The sequence below is a fragment of the Myotis myotis genome, unplaced genomic scaffold (assembly GCF_014108235.1).
Source record: "Myotis myotis isolate mMyoMyo1 unplaced genomic scaffold, mMyoMyo1.p scaffold_m19_p_11, whole genome shotgun sequence".
Classification (NCBI taxonomy): domain Eukaryota; kingdom Metazoa; phylum Chordata; class Mammalia; order Chiroptera; family Vespertilionidae; genus Myotis; species Myotis myotis.
The window spans coordinates 55,873,472-55,898,354 of NW_023416315.1; the positions used below are offsets into that span (position 1 = coordinate 55,873,472).

Below are 24,883 nucleotides of genomic sequence, written 5' to 3' on the forward strand. Positions count from 1 at the left end.
TTTATATACTCTCTGCACCTTGGTCCCCCCTACTCCCCGCCAGCCCCCTTTAACAATCCATCTTGGAGATCTTTCTGCATCAACTCGTGCAGATCCTCATTGCTTTGTTCGGTCGCCCCACGTCCCGCTGTGTGGATGTGCAGGTTGTTTAGCTGCCGAAAATCCTGCTTGGCTGTTGTCTGATGTGTGGAACCCGCTTCCTGTTCCTCAGCCTCCGTGGACCACCTGCACCTGCCGCCCACCCCTCCCAGCAGCCACAGCAGTGACTCAGAGGGCAGCCTGAGCCCCAACCCGCGCCTGCACCCCTTCGGCCTGCCTCAGACCCACAGCCCAGCCAGAGCGGTGCCGCGGGCCCCCTCGGCCCTCTCCAGTTCCCCGCTTCTCACGGCGCCTCATGTAAGTCTTCGCCTGTCTTGGGACACGAGCTCTTTGCATTCTGTCACCTGGCCCTTCACCCAGAGCGGCTGCCATTCGAGGCCACGTGATTATTACTCTGGTAAGGAAGCTTTAGGTCTAAAGCACGGTGATAATCTTACAGAACGTTTTTAGGAATGGCTTGTCACCTCACCTGGTGACACAGTTCTCTTCCTGTGCACGCCTCCCATTTTGTTCCTACGTTTATTTTACATGGCTATGGCATGAGGAATACAAGTGCGTTGTTTTTCTCCTCTGAATCGTCTCACACAAGTTTACATCCATGTAGGTGATCCTTACAACCTGCAATAGGAAATGCCCTTGTTTTTTAAATAAGCAATCTTTGGTGAACTTAAACATCTCCCGGGGATTAAATGCTTTGGTGTCTAAAGCTTAAAAACGTAGTTTAACCTTTTTTCCCCTCTGGTACGCCTTTTAACCCAGAAACAAGTTAGAAGTCATGGCACCATTCATCCTTAATAGATACAAGGGCACCGTTTTCCAAATTAAAAATAGGGGTAGATAGATCATTAACTTCTTATTGTACTGAGGAATTAATTGGTTTCCATTAATACTTAAACATTATCATCAGCTTATTGAATTTATAATATCAAATAAAGAAATTTAAATGGAATCGAATAATTAAAAATTCTGTAAGAATTGCCTATCAACATAATTTTGAAAATTTGCATTTAGTCCCAGTAAGTTCTCTGGCCGGGAATTGAACCATGACCTCCTGGTTCATAGGCCGATGCTCAACCCCTGAGCCATGCCAGCCTGGCTTTCTCCATTTCTGCTACGACTTCAAAGTACCTGTTCCTCACCAAGAGCAGATGGGGCAGCCTTTTCTCTCGGCTGTTTGAGAGGATGGTGTACCAGCCTTCTCACCCCTCTGGAGGGCTGGCCTCAGCACACCCAGCTGTCCCTTTCTGACCCCCTTCTGCTCCTGGGTTTGCACAGAAACTGCAGGGCTCAGGCCCCCTGGTCCTGACAGAGGAGGAGAAGAGGACACTGGTCGCCGAGGGCTATCCCATCCCCACCAAGCTGCCCCTGACAAAATCAGAGGAGAAGGCCCTGAAGAAAATCCGGAGGAAAATCAAGAACAAGGTGAGCCCTTCAGATGTAGGTCCTTCCGTGAGCAAAGACCAGGAGCAGAATTGAGCCCACGTGCCTTCCCTCCCTCCCATCGCCAGCCCTCCCATCGTGGGGCCAAGGCTCAGCCTTCCCTTCCCTGGGCCAGGAGCAGCGGAAGCGTGGTCACCTCCTGCCCCTGTCTTCCTCCAGCCCCGCCCTCCATCCTCTGGGTTAGTGGACTCTCCATTCGGGCGTGCACGTGCTTGGTGCCCAAAATGATTCATTCAGGGGTCGGAGGAAATCGTTAGAACATTAATGTAAATCATTAAAAAAAGATCAGCCTTTGAAATGTCTGTTTTATGATGTACACAATATTTCCCTCTAGTGGGCCTGTCTGTAATTTATTTATTTATAATAAAAATTTTATTTTTCAATTACAGTTTATATGCCATAATATTTTCTATTTCAGGTGTATAGTATAGTGGTTAGACAATCATACACTTTACAAAGTGTTTCCCCCAGTATTTCCAGTACCCACCTGGCACCATACATGGCTGTTACACTGTTACTGATTCTATTTCCTGGGCTGTACTTTACTAGTATATCCCCACGACTGTCTGTAACTACCCATCTGTACTGGTCAATTAGTTTCACCTATTTCACCCAGTCTGTCTATAATTTATAAATAAATACAAATACTTATGGGTGCTTACTTAATCTTTTTTTTAAAGATTGTGGGGTTTTCTTTATTAAAAAAAATTCTGCAGACCATTGTTCTGTGTTAGAGGAATGAGGAGTGGCCACAAAAGTGAGCAGGGCTTTCGTGGTTTCTGTGCTAACAGCCTCCTCTCTTCCTTTGACACAACTGGCTTTTCGATATAACTGGAGCTTAATCCTTTCCCCCTTATACCTCAGATTTCTGCGCAGGAGAGTAGGAGAAAGAAGAAGGAGTACATGGACAGCCTGGAGAAAAAGTAGGTCCCTGCCAGACTGTTGCGTCTGTTGGGCAGTATGCACAGAGGCGTGTGTGTGTGTGTGTGTGTGTGTGTGTGTGTGTGTGTGTGTGTCTGTGTGCGCGCAGAGCTGAAGTCCCGCCCAGCTGCCAGTGTGAACTCCTTGCTTCATCAGCTGGGTTTCGCCTGACACCTAGTGGTTTTCAAAGGCAAAGCTTATATAATGGCAAGAAGCAAAAGTACACTCAATCTTTTTAAAAAATTAAATTTATTGGGGTGACATTGGTTAATAAGATTATGTTTCAAGTATACAGTTCAACAATACATATCTGTACATTTCATTGTGTGCCCACCACCCAAAGTCCAATCTTCTTCCATCACTATTTGTTTAAAGCTCTCTCCCCTTTACGAACCCCCACTCCCTTCCCTCTGGGAACCACCATACTGTTGGCTGTGTCTATGGGCTTTTGTTTGTTTGTTTTTCTTGTGCTCATTTGTTGCTTTCAGTTTTATATCCCACATAGGAGTGAAGTCAGATGGTTCTTTACTTTTTCTGTCGGACTTATTTCACTTAGCATGATATTCTCAAGGTTCATACAGGCACAGGATCTTAGGGGCATTTGGACCACATTCGTTTCCAACCAAAGATCTTCAAGTCCCTGAAGGCTTCCTTTTAAACGTGTACAGATATTCACAGCCACGCCCCCTGCAACAGCCAAAGGGAGCAGAGTTGATTCATCAGAGCCACACCTCAGGGAAAGCAGGAGATGGAATGTCAGGTTGGCCTTCCTATTTCCTGCCCACTGCAAGTCAGGTGACAGGCAAGAGGATTTTCACAACAACACTCGAAGGCAGCCTTTGCTCTTCTGAAAAGCCTGGGATTTCAGAAGGGCTGTTAGAAAATATGATTAAGTACAATTCTGCACTGGCCCTAGAAAATAGTTAACTTCAAGCTAACTTCACTTTTAGATGGGAATGATGCCCCGGACACAGAAATGAATCTTCATGTGTACCTGGGGGAAGGAGTGGCCAGTGAATCCTGGCTGGTTCTTGGGGTTTCTACTGAAAGTTAGTTTTCCTTAAGTAGTCCCATTCTGTCCCCTCATTTCTGTAGGCATCCAGAGGCAAGAAGTTTCTATGAAAATCTCTTTTTTGTCTCTTTGGGGCATGCATGCTCCAGCACCCGGATTCCTTCTCTTGAGGTCCTGGGTTCCTCTCCTCCCCTTTGGCCCTGCCCTAAGCCTCTTGGCTTCCGATGAGTCCTTCTGGCCAGGAGTACAACTGACAGCACCCAGACCCCGTAGTCCAGAGAGAGAAGTGTGATGGGCATTGAGTGCATTAGGGAAGATGTGAGAGAAAACAAGGTTGGAATACCCGAAGAGAAGTTCATGTTTTGTACCACCCAGTTTATTTTTTATGATTGAGGCACTTGTTACTAAACTCTTTCTATTTTTTTCTTCTGTCTTCTCACCCTTCTTCCCAGTTCAGATTGTCCAGGCTCTTTCCCTCACCCTCCTGATGCTCTGTCTTCTTTCTCTGCTCCCTAGTTACCTCCACCTGAGCTCCTGGCTCAGCATTGCTCTACTGATCAAATGAATTTGCTTCTTTCTGCTCCCTGTTCAGGGTGGAGTCTTGTTCAACGGAGAATTTGGAGCTTCGGAAGAAGGTCGAGGTCCTGGAAAACACTAACAGGTAAGTGTTGCTGCAGTGAGGAGCTGGTTGAGCTGCCTAATGGAAAGTGAGAAGAAGGGGGCAGATCCAGGACCAGGGCTGGAAGATAGTGGAGGAGATCACATTGAAAGTATAGTTGTATCAGGATGCTCAGGACAGGTGTACTCTACCACACATAGAGTCAGATGTATACATGAAATGCACATGTGTACACGTATATGCAATCACACACAGGGAGACACACATGTGCATGCCCAAGTAACACATGCACCACATACATTAACACAGATATGTGTGCACATACATGCGATCATATCAAATACACATGCACACATGTGCACATACCCATGCACATGTTCTTTCCCTTTTCTGAAACACGTGGGACTGATGAAGACACTGATTCTGTCAAGGGCTATGATTAAGGGGTTAAGGAGAGGCTTGGAGGAGACTAGTAATAAGCTTGATTCTTCTGAAAAGGTCATCAAACTTTAGAGGTGGACAAGGAGGCACTGGCCATTTCATTGTCACCCAAATTTATTAATAAATGATCTTTATTAGTGGGGGGAGGGAGAAAATCAAATTTGTTTTTTAACTACTGTTTTAAAAATTAATTACCGAATTAATTAATTTCAAGCCCATTTTGAAATATGACTAAAGGACAGAATGAGTTTAATTACATTTCAAGCCCATTTTGAAATATAACTAAAGGACAGAATGAGTTAATGAGTTTCTCCAGGACTCCCTGTGCCAGGAACTACTTTCAGCACTTTATAGATATTAACTCATTTAACCTTCCAACAGCCCCATAGGTGGTCCTATTACTGTCATGATACCGAAGAGGTAACTCAGAAAGGCTAGGTCAGTGATAGGCAAACTGCGGCTCGGCAAACTGCGGCTCGCGAGCCACATGCGGCTCTTTGGCCCCTTCAGTGTGGCTCTTCCACAAAATACCGACTTCTGTGCATGGGCCACAAAGTTTCAGTCGCACTGTACGTGCACGCCCGCACGTGGTATTTTGTGGAAGAGCCACACTGAAGGGGCCAAAGAGCTGCATGTGGCTCGTGAGCTGCGGTTTGCCAACCACGGGGCTAGGTGATTTGCCCATGGTCACCCAGTAAATGCTAGAGCTGCATTTGAATGCAGACAATCTGACACTGACATAGGAGGACCACACTGAGCTTTAGCCCTGGGTCATATGCATGAAAAGGGGTGTTTGTGTGTGTACATTGTGTATACCTATGCTTTGAGAGTAAGGGGATTCGTTAGGGAATCCTATTGATCTTTGTTGATATAGATCTGACAATTCAAGCAGAGAAAAATTGACTTTTAGGTAAGCAAAATGTTAATCATTTTAAGGCTTAGCATTAATGCCTTCTAACAATTTTGCAAATGCTAAAGGATCAGGTTAAATCTACGTGCCTGTCATTTGATAATAGCATCAAATCATGGTTTGTTGTTCAAACAGCAGGCTGATTAATCACAAGTTAATTACCAGGAGGGGGAATAATGGACATTGTGAACCCACTGAACTTCCCTCTGTATTTCTGGGAATGCACACTCATATGGCAGAGCAGGGCAGTGGCCTCAAGTGCTCTGTAGACAGACAGCACAAGTAACTAACCGTCACTGGCTCCGTGTGGCTCACCTTGACCCCCTGAGGCAAAGGAGATGCTCCAATACCACTTTTGTTTCACGGTCATCATTGGCCATTAGTCTCCTGAGGTTTCATCCTTTCTTATCTCCACCCTCACTCCTGCTAGAGTGGTTCTCTGGATCCTGATCCCCCTACCAGGGTCTGTATCCAGTTCTTTAGCATCAGGAGCAGGTAGGAATTCACACACCCGTCCTGTCCTAGCACTTCCTGTCATGGAAGCCTGGTATTCCTGAGGGGGACAAGTCCAGGCCATGAACCTGTGAAAGAGGATGAGGAATCTATATATAAGATAACCTTGGCGTTTGTCTGGGGGCTTCGCATGTTATATCTTATAACAGCCACACGGGGGCAGCAGAGGCACAGCACGAGCTGTGCTGCGAGCAGAGCAGTGGGTTTTGTGATAGTCATCTCTCCTTCCCTCTCCAGGCTGACCGTAACACAACAAAACCACACGTGGCCATGGTAGAAAAAATAAGAAAATGTAGTCAATTGTTTTATTGCAGCCTTTTTACCCAAACACATATTTACGTTTTGGAATATTTTATGCATTTTATAAATTTGGAATTTTTTATACATGGTTGCATTTCTATTGTATGCACTCTTTTGTTAAGAAAATTTTCCATTGCCGAAACCAGTTTGGCTCAGTGGATAGAGCGTCGGCCTGCGGACTGAAAGGTCCCAGGTTCGATTCCGGTCAAGGGCATGTACCTGGGTTGTGGGCACATCCCCTCTGGGAGATGTGCAGGAGGCAGCTGATCGATGTTTCTCTCTATCTCTCTCCCTTCCTCTCTGTGAAAAATCAATAAAATATATTTTTAAAAAAAAGAAAAGAAAATTTTCCATTTTACAAAATATAATTGCCATATTTTTAAATCAATGAACATATTTCTACAGAACCCTTATTCCTATCAGATTGGGTAAAGAGCTACCATCTGAGGAACATTGTCACATCTGAGTCCATGGCACAGCAACCTGAGTTTTGCCAATTGTTCTTATCTTTTCAAATAATGGCCGTAGGTATGTTTCTATGATATTAAATATTATATAACATGAAGTATGGGAACTTACGGCGTATTTGAGCATGGGGTCTGCATGTCTCATGTTATTCTCTTGTGAGTCAGCCGATGGGTTTCCTCCTGTCTCCTTTACTGTGTGGAGCAGGGGTCCTCAAACTACGGCCCGTGGGCCACATGCAAATACAAATACTGTATTTGTTCCCGTTTTGTTTTTTTTTACTTCAAAATAAGATATGTGCAGTGTGCATAGGAATTTGTTCGTAGTATTTTTTTTAAACTATAGTCCGGCCCTCCAATGGTCTGAGGGACAGTGAACTGGCCCCCTGTTTAAAAAGTTTGAGGACCCCTGGTGTGGAGCCTTTCCCCAGCCATTCAGCCTGCGGGGACCTCCCCTGGGAAAACCAGCCTCATGTCCATGGTCTCTGCTCTGACGCGGGACCCTCAGGAGCCTTCACTGTGACTTCCCCCACCCAGGCCCTGTGTGTTCTCCTGGCATTTCTTCTCCCCCAAGACTTACCCTTCCTGATAGACAAACCCTTTACGGTGATAACGGCTGACAACTGATTGGTCTGCCATCTTCCCACAGATGATCTTGCCAGGGAGCTCCTAGGGTTGTCGTTTCTAAGTCCAGCAGCTTTCGATGTGTTTGGACTCAAGAGGTCAGGAAATGAAAGCAGAGCTGCTCTTGATGCCGCAGGGATGTGGGCCCGCGTTCCCTCTGCCTTCTTCCCCTTTCCCCGCTCCCTGCCAAGGCCGCCCTTGCTCCAAGGACCCCGCACAGGCTCCTGCCCTAACCAGGCCTGAGGAGCTGGTGTTCTGGGTGTGTGGTAAGGGGAGACTTTGGACCCTTTCCTCACATCACATCGTGTAGGTGACCCTGTGTTTGGAATAAGCACAGGGCTGGGCCTCATGAACACACACCTGTGTTTGTGTTCTGTTTATGCTTCTTGTATCGTTGTCCTTTGGAGGTAGCTGGACAGAAGTGGAGGTGACTGCAGAGTGACTAGGAACCTGGGTCACCAGAAGTGGAATGGGACACCCTGGGTGCCATTGTTTCCTATGACAGGACATGGTGGGAAAGGGGAATAAGAATTTCATCACTGACCAAATTAAAGAAAAAATTACACCTCTTTCATGATACTGAAACCAGACAACCAATGCATCTGGGCTTCCTGTCACTCTATGAGCCAATCAGCAGAGACAGGGTTGAATCATATATGAGCGTTTATTCCAATAATGCTGGCAGGATAGGAGAGCAGCAGGTCATCCACAAAAATCTGCTCTCTACCCCCCTCCTCTACCCCCCCATAAGTCAGCTGCTTATATTGGGTAGCAGGACAAAGATTACATGGGGAAGTGGGCAAAAGGAATAGGAATGGGTATGCAAAATGGGTGTGATGGTTACAGTTTACAGGCAATGTGGGCTGGGGGTTTGCAAAGGGCTTGGAGTTTGCAAAGGGCTGGCACCTCTGGTTTCTGCAACAAGGTTGTTAACCTTTCCATGATAATAGGCAGCTCCCTGGTGCGGGGGTGGGGGAGGGCTGAATTTCCAGGTGAGCCCCCAGGTCCCGCATGCAACTCCCAGCCTGATGACATCCTGCTTTCTTAAATCAGAACAGAACACTCAGGCTTAACAGGGCATGGTTAATATTTCTTATTTTATTTCTTATAACTGATAGCTAGTCCCCAATATTCTATTTCTGCCTCTAACATTACTATTTCTGTGCTGCACCCCACAAGGGACTTTTCCATCCAGATGAAAATGAGTGCTCAGATTAGTCAGTTCTGAATCTTTCGGTTTATACCGCCATCAGCAGCAGCCACCTGACATAGGATAGGTTTCTAGGTGGAAAGGCCCTGTTAGCTGAGCTCAGAACTGGAAGAGGATGGGGACAGAGAGAAGATGAGGTCCTTTCAACCCTTCTGCAGCCTTCCCCAGGGGCCTCTGGAACGGAGCTGAGACGGTGTGAAAGCACCTTCGCACTTCTGCTGAGGCGATCCACTAATTGCGTGCCCTCAGGAAATGTGTGAGATGAGAGAGAATTTCCCAGAGGGCCTCCTTGCTATGCTCAATCAGGAAATGCATTTTCACTTATAAAGTCTAGGCGAGACCCGTGTGTGCCACTCCCCAGCTCCACGCTGCAGGCTCTCTGGCCCTGCCCTGGTCTCGTCCCTGAGAAATCCTGTGTTCCCCCCTTTATATTCTTCTGCACAAGTGATACACACACACCGCCTAGCCCAGTAGTTTTCAGGATTTGTGACTCAGGTTGTTCTATTCATTTTTGTATTTTGCTGGGAGTCCCCCTCCTGGAGCCCTGATTTGTAGAATCACAGGAGCTTAGATTTCAGTTGTAGTTTAGAGATCATCTTATTTAACTTCTAGTCACTTCATTTCTCAGAAGAGGAAACTGAGGCACAGTGAGGTTCAGGCCATCCAGACATTTAGAGGTAGAATGGGGTTCACTCAGCTTCTTACCTTGGTTTCTGGTCTGCTGTGCCCCTTTCTCCTTTGAGGACACTGCCCTTCTGAAGCACAGGGCCAAGTTTAGACCTGAACAAGAGGGCCTTGCTTCCGAGGACCCTGGCTCTCCTCTAGCCACACCCCTCTGCACGGGATGAGTGGTCAGCAGGACCAACGGGATGTGTCTATCCAGAGCTCTCGCTGTACCCCTTCAGACCATACCCTGGTACCTGGGACCCTGGAATTCTCTGCTCCAAGGGTCTTAGTCCATTTCCAGGGCCTGTGTGGATCTCTACACAAACAAAGTCTGTTCTATAAAGGGTTGACCAGGACATCAGAGGGCCATCTGCATTAAGCCAGTGGTTGACTAAAGGCCACTCGTTGTGAGCACTGAGTATGGAGTTTGAACCTTGGCAGTGTGTGCCTGGAATCCTGCACTGTGTATCAGATCTGGGGTTGCATTTGGTCTGATTTACAGAAGTCATGAGATTCCTGGGTCAGAGACTCCCAGCACAGCAAGCAGCATGAGCATCGATTCTCCTGGCCCCCACGTTCCCTGATGAATCTGGGTAGATGCAGTGTTCTCAGCGGCTTTCCGTTCACAGCTAAGGAACCCTGAGCTTGGGGAATCCACTGCTTTTATAGCAGGCAGTGAATAAGCCCGCTTTTCTGCTCAGGGGGAGGCATTACCTCATCTCTCAAGGTTATCAGCTTCATAAATAACCCATGTTGTGTCCCATGGAAAAGAGGGGTCAGGGCCTTGCAATCATGGCATAGTCAGTACAACATGTAGGAGCGTGAGAGACCCAAGGAAGACTATGTCTGCTGGCTGTTGTGGGGCACAGCCAGAGATGAGAAGTGGAGGGGAGCAGGCTGTAGCCAGGAGTCTTCTTCCCTTACCACTGCTTTTTGGCAAGGAACCCTTGGCGCCCAAGAATTCTAAACCTGGCCTTGGGGGGAGGTGGAAGAAGCAGGTGCTGGGGGCACCTGAAGGCAGTGTTTGCCTGGCTTGGGGTAGGTTGGATGAGAAGATGGATGGTGTGTGGGTCTCATTTCTACCCTTTCCCCAGACCTCATGGGAACCCTGCTTGTGCTGATATATATCTCTGTTGTTGTCAGAAATAAGAATTCCTCAATTTTTCTCTGTGACCTTCATACGATATAGTCCTCTCTGTCCAACGCTATTTTTCTTGTTCTTTAAAAGTATGTCTATGAAGAGGGCCTGGTCTGAAGCTCTCAGCACAGCAAGTAATTGGGAACCACCAGTTCATTCTTCTTCCCCTGTCTTGGTTTCTGACTCCAGTGGAAAATTAGGTACTTGAATGTTCAAAGTATAATGTGCAATAACGTTATGACTATTCTCTCTCTGTAAATTAAGGAAGCAGAAGAAAACAAAATTAAACCAAATACAAAGAAAACACATGAGTCTGTTGATACATTTCCCACTTATTATAAGATTGTGTCTCACACTGTTGCTATTTTTGAAGGTTTTCCCCAGTTTCCTTTGATACACACCCCAAGATACAGGGTGATGCTTTATTTTGGGCAAGACTGGCAGCTTCTCTCAACTGCTCTTTTGCAAGGAACTGTATGAGGACAGCCTCTAGGCTTATTTTTACACCTCATCACAGGACAAAAATCCACATTTTCAGTTTGCGTGTGGGACACTCCGATTTAACAAGTCGTGTGAAATCTCTTGGCCCAGATAAACGTTTGCTAAGAGTACTCCTTTCTCTAAATTAAGACCTTACTCCCAGAAGCCCACGAATTCATTAAGCCATAATTAGCCATGATCACTGATGATGCAGAATATAGTGATCCAGGAGAAGTTATATTGAGCTTTGGACGCACTTTTGGGTCTGCCCTCTGGTTCGTTTTATAGCTTTTTGTTTTAAAATAGTCCTTTCATTCATCTGGTGGTGCCGTTTCTCTACCCAGCCCTTCCTGCAAGCAGGGCCACAGTGTTACCTGTGCTGGTTGTGGCCCTGTCCCGGGGACTTCTGGGAGAGTACCACCCATCCCGGAGCACGCCGGTTAGGAGTGCCCAGGCATTTCCGTAAAGAAGCCTGGCTTCGTCTGTCACCATGGAGAGACACTGAAGCACTCTTCAAAGGGGTGCTGCTTCAGCACACCCAGGCTCCCCCAGAAGGGGTTCCCTCGCCACTCTGTCAGCAGATGAAGTCAAGGGAATTAACTTCTACCAGCGGCCTAAACTTGGGACTTACGTAGTTACCAGATGAAAGGCGCAGAGCAGTGGCACTGAGATCTAAGCTCAGGTTCCTTTACTGTGGGAGCCTATCCCTCCCCCCCTCACCCCCATAATGACTGTACCAGCTTAGCCATCCTCAAGCCATCACGTCAGCTCTTTGGGGGGCCACAGAGAGATGGTTGTCTAGTTTCCGTTTCCGTAAACGAAGCCCAGGTCTGAGTTCCAGACGCCTGAGGCAGGGCATGGAGCACCCGGGAGTCTTACCTGCCTCTTGCATCTTATCTTGGTCTCTCCAGAGGAGTACCTCGAAGTGTGTTGTGTGCCCTTATTGTTTATATTTGTGTCATGGCCACTGGAACTTGGTTAGCACATGTCTCCTTGCCACGGGCTGGGCTTTACTGTGGCTCTTCCAAGTGCGGCTTGGTCCGTGTTGATAGTAACCTCCTGTTCTCTATCGGTGGGCTTATCTCTTGGTTGGGCTCTTGTTGCTATGATATTAATATCACCGGATTTAAGAAAATCTATTTAGCTAGTAAGTATTTGGGAGGCTAATTGTATGAGGTTCTAGATTGGGGTACCAAGCTGTTGGAAGCACACAGCGTGTGGAGTCAGGTTTTGGTTTCCGTCTTAGGTCTTCCATTTACTAGTTCTGTGTCTTTGAGACAATTACTTGGTATCTCAGCCTGTGAAGCTTCCAGAACTCCATCGCTGTTGATTTTCTCTCCTTATGACAAAAATGAGTGTTATATGAATGGATATGAATTTCCTTGACTTTATCAGACCACACAAGTCTACCTAGATTTTCCAGGTGGGTAAGCTGACCCACTTTCCTCGGGCGGGGGGGTGGGAGGGAGGGGGCGGGGCACCACTCCCAGCTGCTGATGGGTGTGGCCTTCACAGCCCATCACTTCCACTATCTGTCCGGGTCGCCTTCGCCAGTCCCAGTGAGAAGCAGCAGCAAACAGCCGTCATAAGTCACTGTTGCTCTCCAACAAAATTTCAAACTAAAGTATCTCTTTTAAACCACGTGTTTGCTCATCTTAAAGAATTGGATTATAAACTGCCAGAAGCCAGGGACCACTAACCACCCATTCTCGCTGGCCGTGGATTCAGAGTGTAATTATCTTTGCGCCTGGAGAGGATGTGCTGATGGGTGCCAAGAAGGGGCAACCTAATCCGTGGGCAGGTGCCTTCTCTGCTTGCCCAGGCAGCCTGAGACGGTCCTTCTCCTGAACCTGCAGCATGTGGCCCAGACATTGTGCCACTGGGGTTCAGGCGTATCTGGCCTGCGAGAGGTCTGTTTGTAGGAGGGACGGTGGAGCCTCTTGGGAGAATCTTCCTTCTAGGAAAGGGAGTACAGACCTCATGATCTCAGCCAGAAATGGAAAGGGAAGAGTGATTTCAAGGATTGGATAGACTTGGTTTCCTTGGTGGTTCACATTCTAAAGTCTGGGCAGGAGCAGGAGATGGGCAGGGAGGAGGGTGGGAAGATTGCAGGTGAATAGGGCCAATTGGTAAAAACAGAAATGGTGGTCTCACTTTAAAAACACCTTAAGACTTCAGAGCGAAGTAAATGGCTTGGGCACCACTGGGAAAGCTGCTGTCTTACGGAGGCCTGGATGGAGAAACGTCCCCCACCGTGCGCAGAGCACAGCTGAGTTTGGACGCCTTGGCTGCCAGCAGGAGTGCCCGTGGGGCGGAGGTGCCCAGCAAACGTGGCAGCCATCACTCACAGATGTGGCTCTTCAGCAGGCAGCCCAGGAAACAGGGAGGCCCCTTGCCATAGTTTAGCTGGCAAGAACCACCTTATTACCTGGTGCTGAGGGAGGTGCTGGAATACAAAAAAAAGGGGGGGGGGAGAGGTTTGTGCACGTGGCCCACCCGGGTCTTTTCTCTGTGCCCCAGGACTTCCAGAAAACGTCATCAGAGAGAACCCAGCGGGGCTTTGGGGGTGGTGCAGATGGTGGTTACCAGCATGCGTGCTCCTGCTGGCCCCAGCTCAGCTCTGCAAACCCGAGCTCGCCAGGAAGCGGGTGTGCAGTCGGTCACTCAGCTCTCAATTTAGAAAAGGCAACCACGCGGGGAGAGAGTGGAGAGCTCTTGGGAGGTGCCGGGAGAGGAGAGAAAAAGTGCGATGAGGAAAAATACTTGCTGCGTCATGTGATCGTTTGGTTGCAAATGTTTTCTTTTTTCCAGCCTTATCGAGGTATAGTTAACACATAAAATTGTAAGATATTTAAAGAGCACAATGTGATGATTTGATAAACATATACATTGTGAAAGGAATTCCCACACTGTGTTAATACATCTAATACCTCACATATTTACCTTTTTATTTTTAACTAGAGGCCCAGTGCACGAAATTCATGCACAGGTAGGGTCCCTAGGCCTGGCTGGCAATCGGGGCTGATCAGTGGGGTAATGCGGGGGTGGCCCTGCTGGCACCTGCGTTGGCTGGCCTAGGGCCTGTGGGCTGGGGGCAGCTCCTGCATTGAGCATCTGCCCCCTGATGGTCAGTGCTCATCATAGCAACCGGTCCACCAGTCGTTCCACCATTTGGTTGATTTGCATATTAGGCTTTTATTATATAGGATATTTTGGTGAGAACATTTAAGTTTTACTCTCGTAGCAAATTTCAATTATATAATACAGTGTTATCACTATAGTCACCATGCTAGACATTAGATCTTAACACCTTATTAATCTTACAGCTGGTAATTTGTACCCTTTTACCAACCTGTTCTCTCCACCTCCTAGCCCCAGACAACCACTTTTCACTTTTCTACTCTGTTTTTCTGACTTTGACTTTTTTGGGGGGGAGGGGAGGGATTTCACATATTTCTGGTATTTGTCTTTCTCCGCCTAGCTTATTTCACTTAGCACAGTGCCCTCCAAGGTCATTTATGTTGTCACAAACGACAAGATTTCTTTAAGTAGAATTTAAGACAATCATGCTATCAGTATTTCTCAGCTGTGAGTAACGTACAGAACACTCTCAACGACTGAATCAGGTCTCGACTATATGTGATTATATTTCTAGATAACCACAAAGCAAAAAATTTACAACTAAGACCTTAAAAATCTCCATATAAAAGAATTTCAATTAATGATATTAATTAATGGGATGAAAGACTTTGTTTTGCTTGCGTTAAAATCATGGCACAGGGTGAAAATACAGTGTCGTTCGGACCACACACAGATATGTGGGTTCAGCAAGCCTCCCCTGCATGTGCTCGGGGTGGCTCCCATCTGCCCCCACTGTTAGCCATCTAACTGCTGAAAGCAGCATCGTCCTATAGCCAGCCCGTCCTTAACTGGTTTACACCCAGGAGACACCTTTCATTGGCACCTGCTGGGGAGAAGCTGCAACCCCGGGTCCACCTGCCTGCCCTTCAGGCCCCTGGAAGTTTTTCAGGAGATAGACGGCACTGAGAGGCACTTACCCGCGAAAGCCCGGCCCCTGCAAACAAGTGGTGGTTAGTGTTTCCCAGTGAACTCGTCTGGCGTTCTAAAGTCACATCACAGGGGCTTTGAGACTCAAGGAAAAGCACCCGGTTGTAAAATCTTCCCACTTTGCCTTGCGCATGGGGCTTGGGAAGAGGGGAAGAGCTCATGCAAAATTCAGCTCTGAGACTCTGATTCAGGAGAGTGTGCCGTAAACTCCTCGCCTGCGGCGTGCCCTGTGCAGGGTTTGCCAGGAATTTCCCCACCTGCTCTCTCTCTGATCTGAAGGTACTCAGAGCAGAATAGGCCATTCTCATCCAAGCCCTCCCCTTTTAAGGCGATGCACAGTCCAGTTTCAGGGGCAGGGCAACTTCTTTTGCTCCTGCTCTCCGTCTCTTCCAAGAGAAAGATCAGAGCCTGTGTCCGTCTGGTTCCGAGTGCCTGGCTGTGAGCCGTGTGCCGGGAGCAGGCTGCCTGACTCTTTCATGTTCTGGCTTCACCTTTGGCTGTGGCGGTGCCCTGAGCCTCCAGAGACCTCGGGCTGCAGGGGCCCGGCTGTGTGCCTCCCGGCCATCCTTGTTTGCCCTCGTTCTCTCTTTCTTCAAGTCTCCACCAAGTGCGGCTCTGTGAGAGTGGTGTCATCTCCAATCACGGCCGCCACCTCTGCTCCCTCCTCCCAGGTTCTCTGCTGGGCATTTTCCCCAGCTCTTTGCTTTTCTCCTTCCTCACACCTCTTCAGTGTTTCTCTTCTTTGGGCAAATGAGTTCCCTGTGTCACCAGCACCAGCCGGTCAGAACTGTCTTCCCGTTTTTCCCCCCAGTGGCTGACCAATGAGTCCTGACACGTCAGGGATGATTTGGGGTGTTCACCTCTTAGAACAGCACCAGAACTGGGCAGCGGTGGAAGTGACTGATTTTGAGCCCCAGGAGGCTCTGTAGCGCCGGCCCTGGTAGGCACTGGTGTCCCCTGTTCTTCCTGCTCTCTCTCCTCAAATTCAGACACAAAGTCACGGCACCTGCCCTGGAGCTGGGGGCCGACCCCCCACAGCCTGTGTCATCTCTGAGACCCTTCATGGTTCTGTTCCTTTACACGCAGGGCTCTCCTTCAGCAGCTGCAGAAGCTGCAGACTCTGGTGATGGGCAAGGTTTCTCGCACCTGCAAGTTGGCGGGCACGCAGACTGGCACCTGCCTCATGGTGAGTTTCCCAAAGGGACGCGCCCTAACCACTCTGCCCTCTCCCCAGTCTCCATCTCTGCCCAGCCTGCCATGTCCAGGGGCCGTGGGGTCGGAGGAACCGCGCAGCTCGCTCCCGGTCCGTCTGCTGGCCGGTGGGGGGAGCCTCCCGGGGCTGCGGGTGGACAGGTGTGCTCGGTGGACCTTGGAGTCGACAGCTCCGTGTTGTCCCTTGCCTGCAGGTGGTCGTGCTGTGCTTTGCCGTGGCGTTCGGCAGCTTCTTCCAGGGCTATGGGCCCTATCCTTCCGCCACCAAGATGGCCCTGCCCAGCCAGCATTCCATGCCGGAGCCGTACACAGCCTCCGTGGGTAAGGCCGCACTCAGCACGCGGGGAGGGTCTCCGTTTCATTCCTCTGGAGCTTTCTGGAAGCTCACCTTTCTGAAGGGAGTCTTATGTGAGCGTCTGATTTTAAAAACGTGATGAAAGTGTAGCTTCTCCATTGAAGGGAAGGAAGGGGCAGGGGAGGGGGTCATGCCCACTTGCTGGGTTCCCCCTTGTGCCCCTCCCCCCGGGGCTGAGGCACCGCTGGGAATTCTGTAGAACTCAGCGGAGCACACTTTACAAACTACCGCTCACGACTATGTTCCCTGGCAAATTGTCAGCGGCCCCAGCCCGGGGGGATGTGCTGTGCCCTCGTGGTGTCTCCCTAACACCCGGTGCTTTGCTTTGTCCTCAGTGAGATCCAGGAACCTGCTCATCTACGAGGAGCATTCTCCCCTGGAGGAGCCGTCCAGCCCCGCCTCGGCCGGGGAGCTTGGCCGCTGGGACAGAGGCTCCTCCCTGCTCAGGGCGTCGGGGCTGGAGTCCAGGCCGGACGTGGATCTTCCCCATTTCATTATCTCGAATGAGAGCAGCCTGGAGAAGTCAGTGCTGTGGGAGCTCCAGCAGCACCTGTGAGTCCGCGGACACAGACCCCTCTCCTCCGCTGCACCGGTCAGGGTCAGGGGTCAGCAGCCTGCACGGCGGGTGGAGACTCTCACAGGCCTCGTCAGTCCTGCTCCTTCAGGACCGATTGCCAGGCCTGGGGACTCTGGAGGGTGTACTATTTGCCAGTAGCTGCCTCTAGTAGAGATGGGAAAAGACCCCTTGTCTGCTATGTCATTGGGGAGCTGGCAGCAATGGTTTCAGGATGTGGGGAAAGGGCTTGCCCCCACCCCTTCCTCACTCTCTATTCATCCCCTCAAAGCTGCATGAGTAAACAGTCAGTCCCAGAAGGATGCTTGCCATGCAAATGCATCCTAAGACACCTTCTCTAGCTTCCAGCTAACATGTATGTTATGCTATATGTCAATATGTAGTTTTATCATTTACATGTAAGTAAACATGCACGAGTTGTAATTGCATATTTCTATTGAGGGCACCGTTGAAGAGGCACCGTGCCTGTTTGTGCTTCTGTATTGAAGGTAGCACATTTGGCTCCAGTTCTCCATGAGTTGTTGCCCTTAGTCACGGAGAAACGTCCTTTGTAAACATAAAGGCTTACATGGGTGCCAGGTGTTGTATGAGGGGAGGTGCCTGGGATGGCAGACGGCACCGGAGGGGCCTGCATGCACACTCCCGGTCGTGTGATGTGGTTGGGGATGGAGCTGAATGGCCTTCCCCCTGGGCCTCCCAGAAATGCCGCTATTCCAATGCAAGCGGGAGAGAGTCCGTTTCTAATTCTTCAGCTCTCCCCCCCTAACGCTGCGGGAAGGTTCCTGATGACATACACCTTCACAGGTTTACATCACACCTGCATATTGAACTTGTCCTGGCACTTAACCATTTTAAGCACTAAGCAAATATGATACATTCATCTCATTAATTACTTTAAGAGGTTATTATTATTCCATTATAGAGAAATTGTAGGGCTATGGAGACTCAACTGCTTGAGTATTTGGTTCATGACACAAGTCGCCTCCCCTCTCAGCTCAGCTATCCAGGCCCCATTGAAATGTGCTTGTTTGGGATGTCTCCTGGGCACTGGACCTGCCTGTTCCTCCTCCATGTGCCTAGGACTCTCCGGGCTCTTACACAATCCTATATAATAAAGAGCTAATCTGCTAATTAGACCAGGTGGCAGAATGACCTTCCGGAATGACCAGTGGGCGGGGGGCAGGGCTGAGAGGCAGCCGAGGCTGCCAGGGCCAAGCCCCTTGCAAGAATTTCGTGCATCCGGTCTCTAGTTTAATAATAATGTAGTTATTTTCTGTTGTATATTTATTGTTATTTCCAGTTACTTATTTGGGGGCTCTAGGGGGTCTTTATTGGGATTATATGCTATGCTAGAACAGGGATCAGCTTTATCCTTCTGTTTTGTCCTTCCCAGGGTCTAGCCATCCTCAGTCAATACAGTACTCTAAAGGGCCCTCAATAAATGCAGCTCTTTAAAGCAGAGGTCCTCAAACTTTTTAAACAGGGGGCCAGTTCACTGTCCCTCAGACATTCCACACATGTGCACTGCGGGCCCGGGATGAGTTGGCTGCTAAGCAGGACAGCAGCAGCAGCAAAAACACCTGGTGGGCTGGATAAATGTTTTCGGTGGGCCGCACGTGGCCCGCGGGCCGTAGTTTGAGGACGCCTGCTTTCAAGCAATGTACAACAGATCAGTCTGAAACTGCCATCTCTAGTCTCTGGGCTGGGGTATCTCCCTTGGGTGGGGATGGGGGAAGGTGGTGAAGAGGACAGCGGCCAGGCTGGTAATGGGAGGCGTTGGGAACAGAGAGTTGCTGCTGGGTGGGAAGGAACAAGGGCACACTTGGGCCAGCCCGCAGTGTTGCAGTCAGGGAACGATCGTGTCTCCAACCCAGCATGGCTGAGACTGCTTTTCCCTCTCGATTCCTTCACAGGGTCGGCGCCAAACTGGAGGGGAATGAAACACTCAAAGTTGTCGAACTCGACAGGAGAGTGAACGCCACCTTCTGAGAGGCGGTCTCCACCGCCCTCTCTCTCGGCTCTGCTTTTACTTCCCCAAACCACCTTTGTTATAAGCTTTTCCTTTTTCCCACCCAACACGGATGAAGACATGGACGAGCCGTGGAGCAGTCGTGGCTTTGGCTGGGAGGACAGCCTGTGATTCCCACCTGCGGTGAGAGCCCTCCCCCTGCAGCCCCGAGGCCCTCCCTGCAAAGGGCGCTGGGTCCCTCCCTCCCTTTTGCTTCCTGCCTTAGGGAATTACGTTAGGGTCAGGCGCGGGACAAGTGGGCTTGTTTCTACCAATGATCGTGCTGCAGATCTACAGCCTGGCTCTCACCAGGGGTGTGACCACCTCTTTGAAGATGATGACTCTTATTCGTTGGAGACCCCACACTCTGGCCATAACGAGCCTAGGATGCCTGTTGGGATCTGGTGAAGCAGTGACTGATGTCCCGCCTCCCTCAGCCTGGTCTCCGGTGTGTCCGCCCCGTCAGCCCCGGGAGTGCCAGTGTGTCCAGTGAGCGCCCCGCCACTCTGCTCTGTCCAAGCCCTCCAGCCCTTGCCTGTGGTCCTGGCTCTGGGCCAGGGCCCCTCACATTCTCAGGCCGCAAGTGCAATGCCTGAAGGAATCAGGCTTCTCTACTCCAGGCGAACCTGCCCGTCTTGTTGCTTGTAGGACTTCTCCATAACCTGTGTTCCCTCACCCATAGATCCGCCTCCTGGCTTCTCCTCCCCATTTGTAAATAGTATTTATTAGCTTGCGAGGCTTCCCGCTAGCAACCGCTGAAGAGATCCTCCCGCCAAGCCTGCCAAGTCTTGGGTTGGACTTGGGCGCTAGGAGGGCAGCCTAGGCTCTGGGATTCCCAGTCCTCCAGGCCCTGTTTCATTTCCTTTTCTTCTCTTTGTTCCTGGAGGCCTATCACTGTAGGTGGGAAATCCTTGTAAGCATGTTCTCCCTAAGAATGAACTCAAGGAAAGATGGCTTAAGCTTGTGATCTGTGGCCGGACGCTTTGTTGTCCTGTGCCCAGAACAGCGCGGGGAAGGCCTGTCCTGACAACAGGCATGTTGGACAACCTTGCTAGCATGTCTCTCCACACCTGCTCCTGGCCCTCCTCCGCACCTTCCCCCACCCCCACTTTACCCCCCTCTTCTGCCTCAACACAGGGGTTGGGCCTGAGGTCTGCTCTGGGGGTCGGAGCAGGTGACATTATTATCTACAGTCTTACCTTTTATAGTCAGGTTTGGCTACTTTGCAGCTCACCCAAAGAGACGTAACCCCCACAACCTACTTTATTATTATTTTTTTTAATGATTAAAGTAACTTTTGTAGTTTTAAAAAAATCTCTCCTCTTTCATACAGATAAGACATGAAATTGCCTTTTTATTGTATAATGTAGAAAGTTTGCCTTAAGTGTTTTCCCCTAGCTTGTAAAAGAATTAGCTTACATTTTGTATTTTTGTTTTTAGTAGAAGCTGAAGGGCCTTTAGCTTTAACTCCTCTCTCCTCTCTCTCTCTCTCTCTCTCTCTCTCTCTCTCTCTCTCTCTCTCTCTTTCTCTCTCTCTCTCTCTTCCACACTGTCATTAGAACCTGTACTTAAGAGGATCAAGCCCACAGCTGGGCCTTTTCCCCATCCCGTACAGGATTTGGTGTCATTAACATTGGCCATCATATCTCGTAAGCAGATCTGTTTGTCTGTCCAGGTACATCTGGGGCTCACTGTCAGGGACTCCTGTGTGTCCCTACTATGATGGAGAGTATTCCAGACCGGGGGATGGCCAAGTTCATCTTCTCCGAAGTGTGTGAACGCGGGGTCAGGACTGCAGTGCTCCTGGTGGCCCTGCCAGCCCTTTGCACAGTTCTTGCTGCCCTTTACACTGGCCAGGGAGGGCTGGGACCCTCTGGGCTGTGCCTCCGGCTCCAGCTTCTCTCTACTCCCTTCTCTCCTTTCCTTCTGCTCTGGATTCTCCGGGCTTGACTGGTGTCTGATAACCGTGGCTCACCACCTACCCATCCCTTTCTGTAAAATGTTGTGTAATGATCAGGCATAGGCAGCCTGGGGGGGCCCAAGAAGGGAAAAAGGATTAACTCAAATAGTATTTGGATGATGCGAAAGGAAAGGTTCAGAGTTAAGGGCAGAAGTGTGAGAATGGCTCAGCCTACCCACCTGTTGCACCAGCACCAAATGGGGTTTTTAAGGCTCCTAAACCAGCCAGCATGGGGCATCTGCTTGTGTGAGTGAGGAGGGCGAGGGGAAGGGGCAGCACACTGGGAGCCTGTCCTCAGAGCCTTGAGGATTTCATTCTCTCCCTTGCCCACTCCCCCTTGACATCACTCTCTCCAGTGCATAGGTCATGTGTCATAGAGATGTAACTTGAAACCTATGTGATCAGATTAACCAATGTCACTCCAATAAATTTAATAAAAATAAATGCAAACAAATGGCTACACACTCTGCCCAAACCTCTGTCCAGCAGGGCACTCTCTCTGAGAAACCGTTCTTCCGATGAGAATCTGTCACTAGAGACAGGGGACATCAGCTGAGAGATCAAATGGCCACTTTAAGGGGTTCCCAGAACTAATATTGCTGTTGTGTTGAAAAACGTCTGCCCTCCACTCCCTGCTTTGGGGAGTAAAGGAGATGAACCACGCTTTTAGGAGGATGTAAGGGGGTCAGGAGACAAGAGGAGTTGGATAGTAGAAGATGGGTCCCACATAATTTATGGATGTGTGCACGTTTCTGTGCCGGGGTAAGCCCCGTTGTTTCCCCCACGGAGTGGTCTGCAGACCGGTCAGCCCTGGTGAGCCCTGGTGATTTCAAATAGTGGCAAGCGCTGGCTTCTGAATTTCAGTTTTGGAAAACATGACACTGTTAGTGCAACCATAAAGCACAGAGAGTAAATACCTCGCTTGTACAGATGTTAATTCTATTTCTCATCATGCAAACAGCTATTCCGCTCCCCTTTCTTTGATTCCCCCATTGAAGGAGATTGTTACAAATGATCAGAGAACAAGTCCCTGTTTCCTGGATGAGACCCCAGTGACCCACACTCCCCAGCGTGGTTCTCGACTTTGCCCTCAGAAACGGATACCGACAATGAAAGGCCTCGGTGCGGTTTTGGGAAGGAGTCCCCGTGAAGTGCTGGGACCCGAGGCCTCGTGCGCATGCAGTGCACGTCTCACAGCTGAATTGCGTTGCTCCTTCAGGGCATCAGGTGAAGTGAGGTTCGACCCCGGTGCAGGCACAATGAGATGACCCATTGGTTTATACCAATGGCTTTGATTTGGAGACTTGATTTGTGGATTGTAAAAGCAGCTTTTACATCAAGTTATTTACCAGCCAAGTATAAATACCACATTTTTTAATTCCTAAATCTCTCAGTGTAGCCTGGATGCCAAAAGAAGGCTGTTAATCTCATGTGCCCGTGGAATAGGAGTATTGATTGGTTCGTCTCTACTGAGGCAGTGAGTCGGAATCCAGAATTTTTTCCCCCAAGTGTTTTATGATGAACTGTCAGCACTTCATGGCTCCTTCCTCCCATGTTCTCAGACCGAGCAAAACCACAAAGACCGGACCTGCCTCTCAGGGCCCGCTCCTCTGAACACACCTGTCCCGTGAGTGTGCATTTGAGCACGCTGCACAAAGAGACATCCTGAGAGGAGATGGACCATCCACACTGGCCTTGCCGACATGGGGAGGCTGGAGATGGGGAGGAGGCTTGCAGCCTCCCCTGTCTGCCAGAAGGCATTCACTTGGTTCTGTTGAGCCCAGTCTTTGAGAACCTCTATTAGACACCAGCATGGCTGCTTGCAGGGCCTGCAGACAGTGTGACCGTTAGCAGGTGGTGCCCCAGTGACAGGCATTTTATTTGAATGCTTTTCAGTGGAGACAATTAGGAAACATATGATAGGGTCCCCCCCCCCGTTCCCCCCTCCTCCTACCGCTGCTCACGAGGGCAGTATAGGAGAGAGCAGGGGGCTGTGAAATCGGGGCAGTGAAGGAGCCAGAGACAGATTTTAGATTCTTTCTTTCTTTCTTTTCTTTCTTTTCTTTCTTTCCTTTCATCATTCCTTCCCTCCTGAGGAACAGAGCTGCACGAGGCCCTGGGGAGTGAGGGAGGCTAGGAAAGATCATTAATCAGTAGCTATTCAAACACACAAGTGCTAGGATTCTTATTCTCTCTCTCTCTCTCTCTCTCTCTCTCTCTCTCTCTCTCTCTCTCTCTCTCTCTCTCTCTCTCATTCCTTCCTTGTCTTAAGACACTCATTTGTGCCTTACATGTGCCTTAGAGATGAGCCCAGGATTACTGAGGGCTCTCATCCTTGGGAGACTTTATTTATAGCCTTGTATATTAGGTTGACGTGTGTGGGAGAGAAATAACTTTTTCTAAAGGCTCAAAAATGGTTTCCTAAAAGTGAGCAATAATAAGATTTGTACATCAGGAGAAAAGAGGCAGAGTTATGTCCATTAGAAAATCCCATTTTGTAGAGGTGCAATTATATCTAAAAATGGCCAACTGGGATTAAAGGTATTATAAATCCACAGAGCAGAACATTTTCTCGATGCGAAGGAACCTGGCCCATTTGGGGATTAATGCGTGATGCCTTCACGGCCAGAGGGTCAGCACTGAGCGCAGGCAAAGTCCACGTGTTGGCTCCTTTGGTCATTTTGGGCGGCCTAGACTTCAGGAATGCTTTCTTTTCTCTTGGATTCGAGAAGGAAGGGAAAAAATATTTCTTGAGCACTTATTAAGTGCTGGGTGCTGTGCAAAATAAGCTTCAAGTCTTTTCATTTTATAGACAGAGTAAACAAGGGCAACTGGTTACTCTGAGCTGGATAAACAGCTGAGGGGTATTGGAAGTGCAACAGTGTGAGCAGACTCTGTGATGTGAACACACTGTAAACGTGTAAGTTCTCTGGGCGGGACGCACAGCGCTGCTCGCTGCACAGGCCCCGCTGAGCAAGTCCAGTTCCTTGCCTCATGCTGGCGCTGTCCTCCAGGTGGTCCTCGCCTGTCCTTTTCATCCAATCTTCTGTGAGTTCCAGCGCACGAGCTTGACATCCTAAAAACAAATAAAACGGGTTTCTCTGCTCCTGTCCTTTGTTCATCAGCTGGGAGAGAACATGAACTTTGAGCACCATGGACCTACAATGCTTAGAAAATCTCTCTTTCAGGTAAAACGCTTTATGAGTCTGTGGAAGACACCAGCATTCTGACAAATTGTGAGTGACCCTTTTTAAACAACACTGAGCAGACCCTGAACTGTATAGCTTTCATGTCTGTACTGACAGCTGGGCTTGCCTCTCGTTTGTAACAGGTTGTGTAGACCAGCGGTGTTTAAGTCTAAAGACATTGCAAGTCTATTATCTGTTGTATCGTGCTGTTCTTTTCAATGACTTTTTATTCTTTATCATAGCTAAGCAGATACCAAAAATATAAATGCTTTGTAACTTGTACTTAGTTTTGGGGGAAAAAACACGAATTGAAATTGTTATGCTTTTGTATTTCCATTTCTTGCAAATAAAATTTTTTTTTTTTTCTTAAATAGTAAATTGTTGTCCAGTCTCTAAAACCCTGGTAATCTGGTTTTAAGAGCAATTATTTGGATGAGCGTGGATTTGCATATGTGTGCCTACCCATACTTTTCTGCTGATCTAGTTGAGCTGAAAGAAGCCTCCAACTAGCATTTTGAATGGGGTCTAGTGCTGAATCTAAGTCTCGGTTGGAGGCATATGGAGAAACGCAATTGTTTTCTCAGCCAGCCACAGGAAGAAAAACAAGATTCTCTAGAGATGTCTAGCCTGAGTGCTATTTCCGTTGTCTCCTCTTAGCTAGTCCCTCACCAGATTTCAGAA

At 48.9% G+C, this 24,883-nt stretch overlaps 1 protein-coding gene across 1 annotated transcript in view; it reads left to right on the forward strand.

Moving 5' to 3' along the window:
* CREB3L2 (cAMP responsive element binding protein 3 like 2) overlaps nt 1-24,580 on the forward strand; it is a 113,728-nt gene extending 89,148 nt beyond the window's left edge. Inside the window, exons 5-12 of the mRNA XM_036328567.1 lie at nt 212-396; nt 1,375-1,521; nt 2,404-2,462; nt 4,065-4,133; nt 15,992-16,091; nt 16,312-16,438; nt 16,808-17,024; nt 18,960-24,580. Coding sequence (XP_036184460.1) covers nt 212-396; nt 1,375-1,521; nt 2,404-2,462; nt 4,065-4,133; nt 15,992-16,091; nt 16,312-16,438; nt 16,808-17,024; nt 18,960-19,035 — 980 coding nt within the window. The 3' untranslated portion in view covers nt 19,036-24,580. The remainder of the gene's footprint in view (nt 1-211; nt 397-1,374; nt 1,522-2,403; nt 2,463-4,064; nt 4,134-15,991; nt 16,092-16,311; nt 16,439-16,807; nt 17,025-18,959) is intronic.
* The last annotated feature ends 303 nt before the right edge of the window (nt 24,581-24,883 follow it).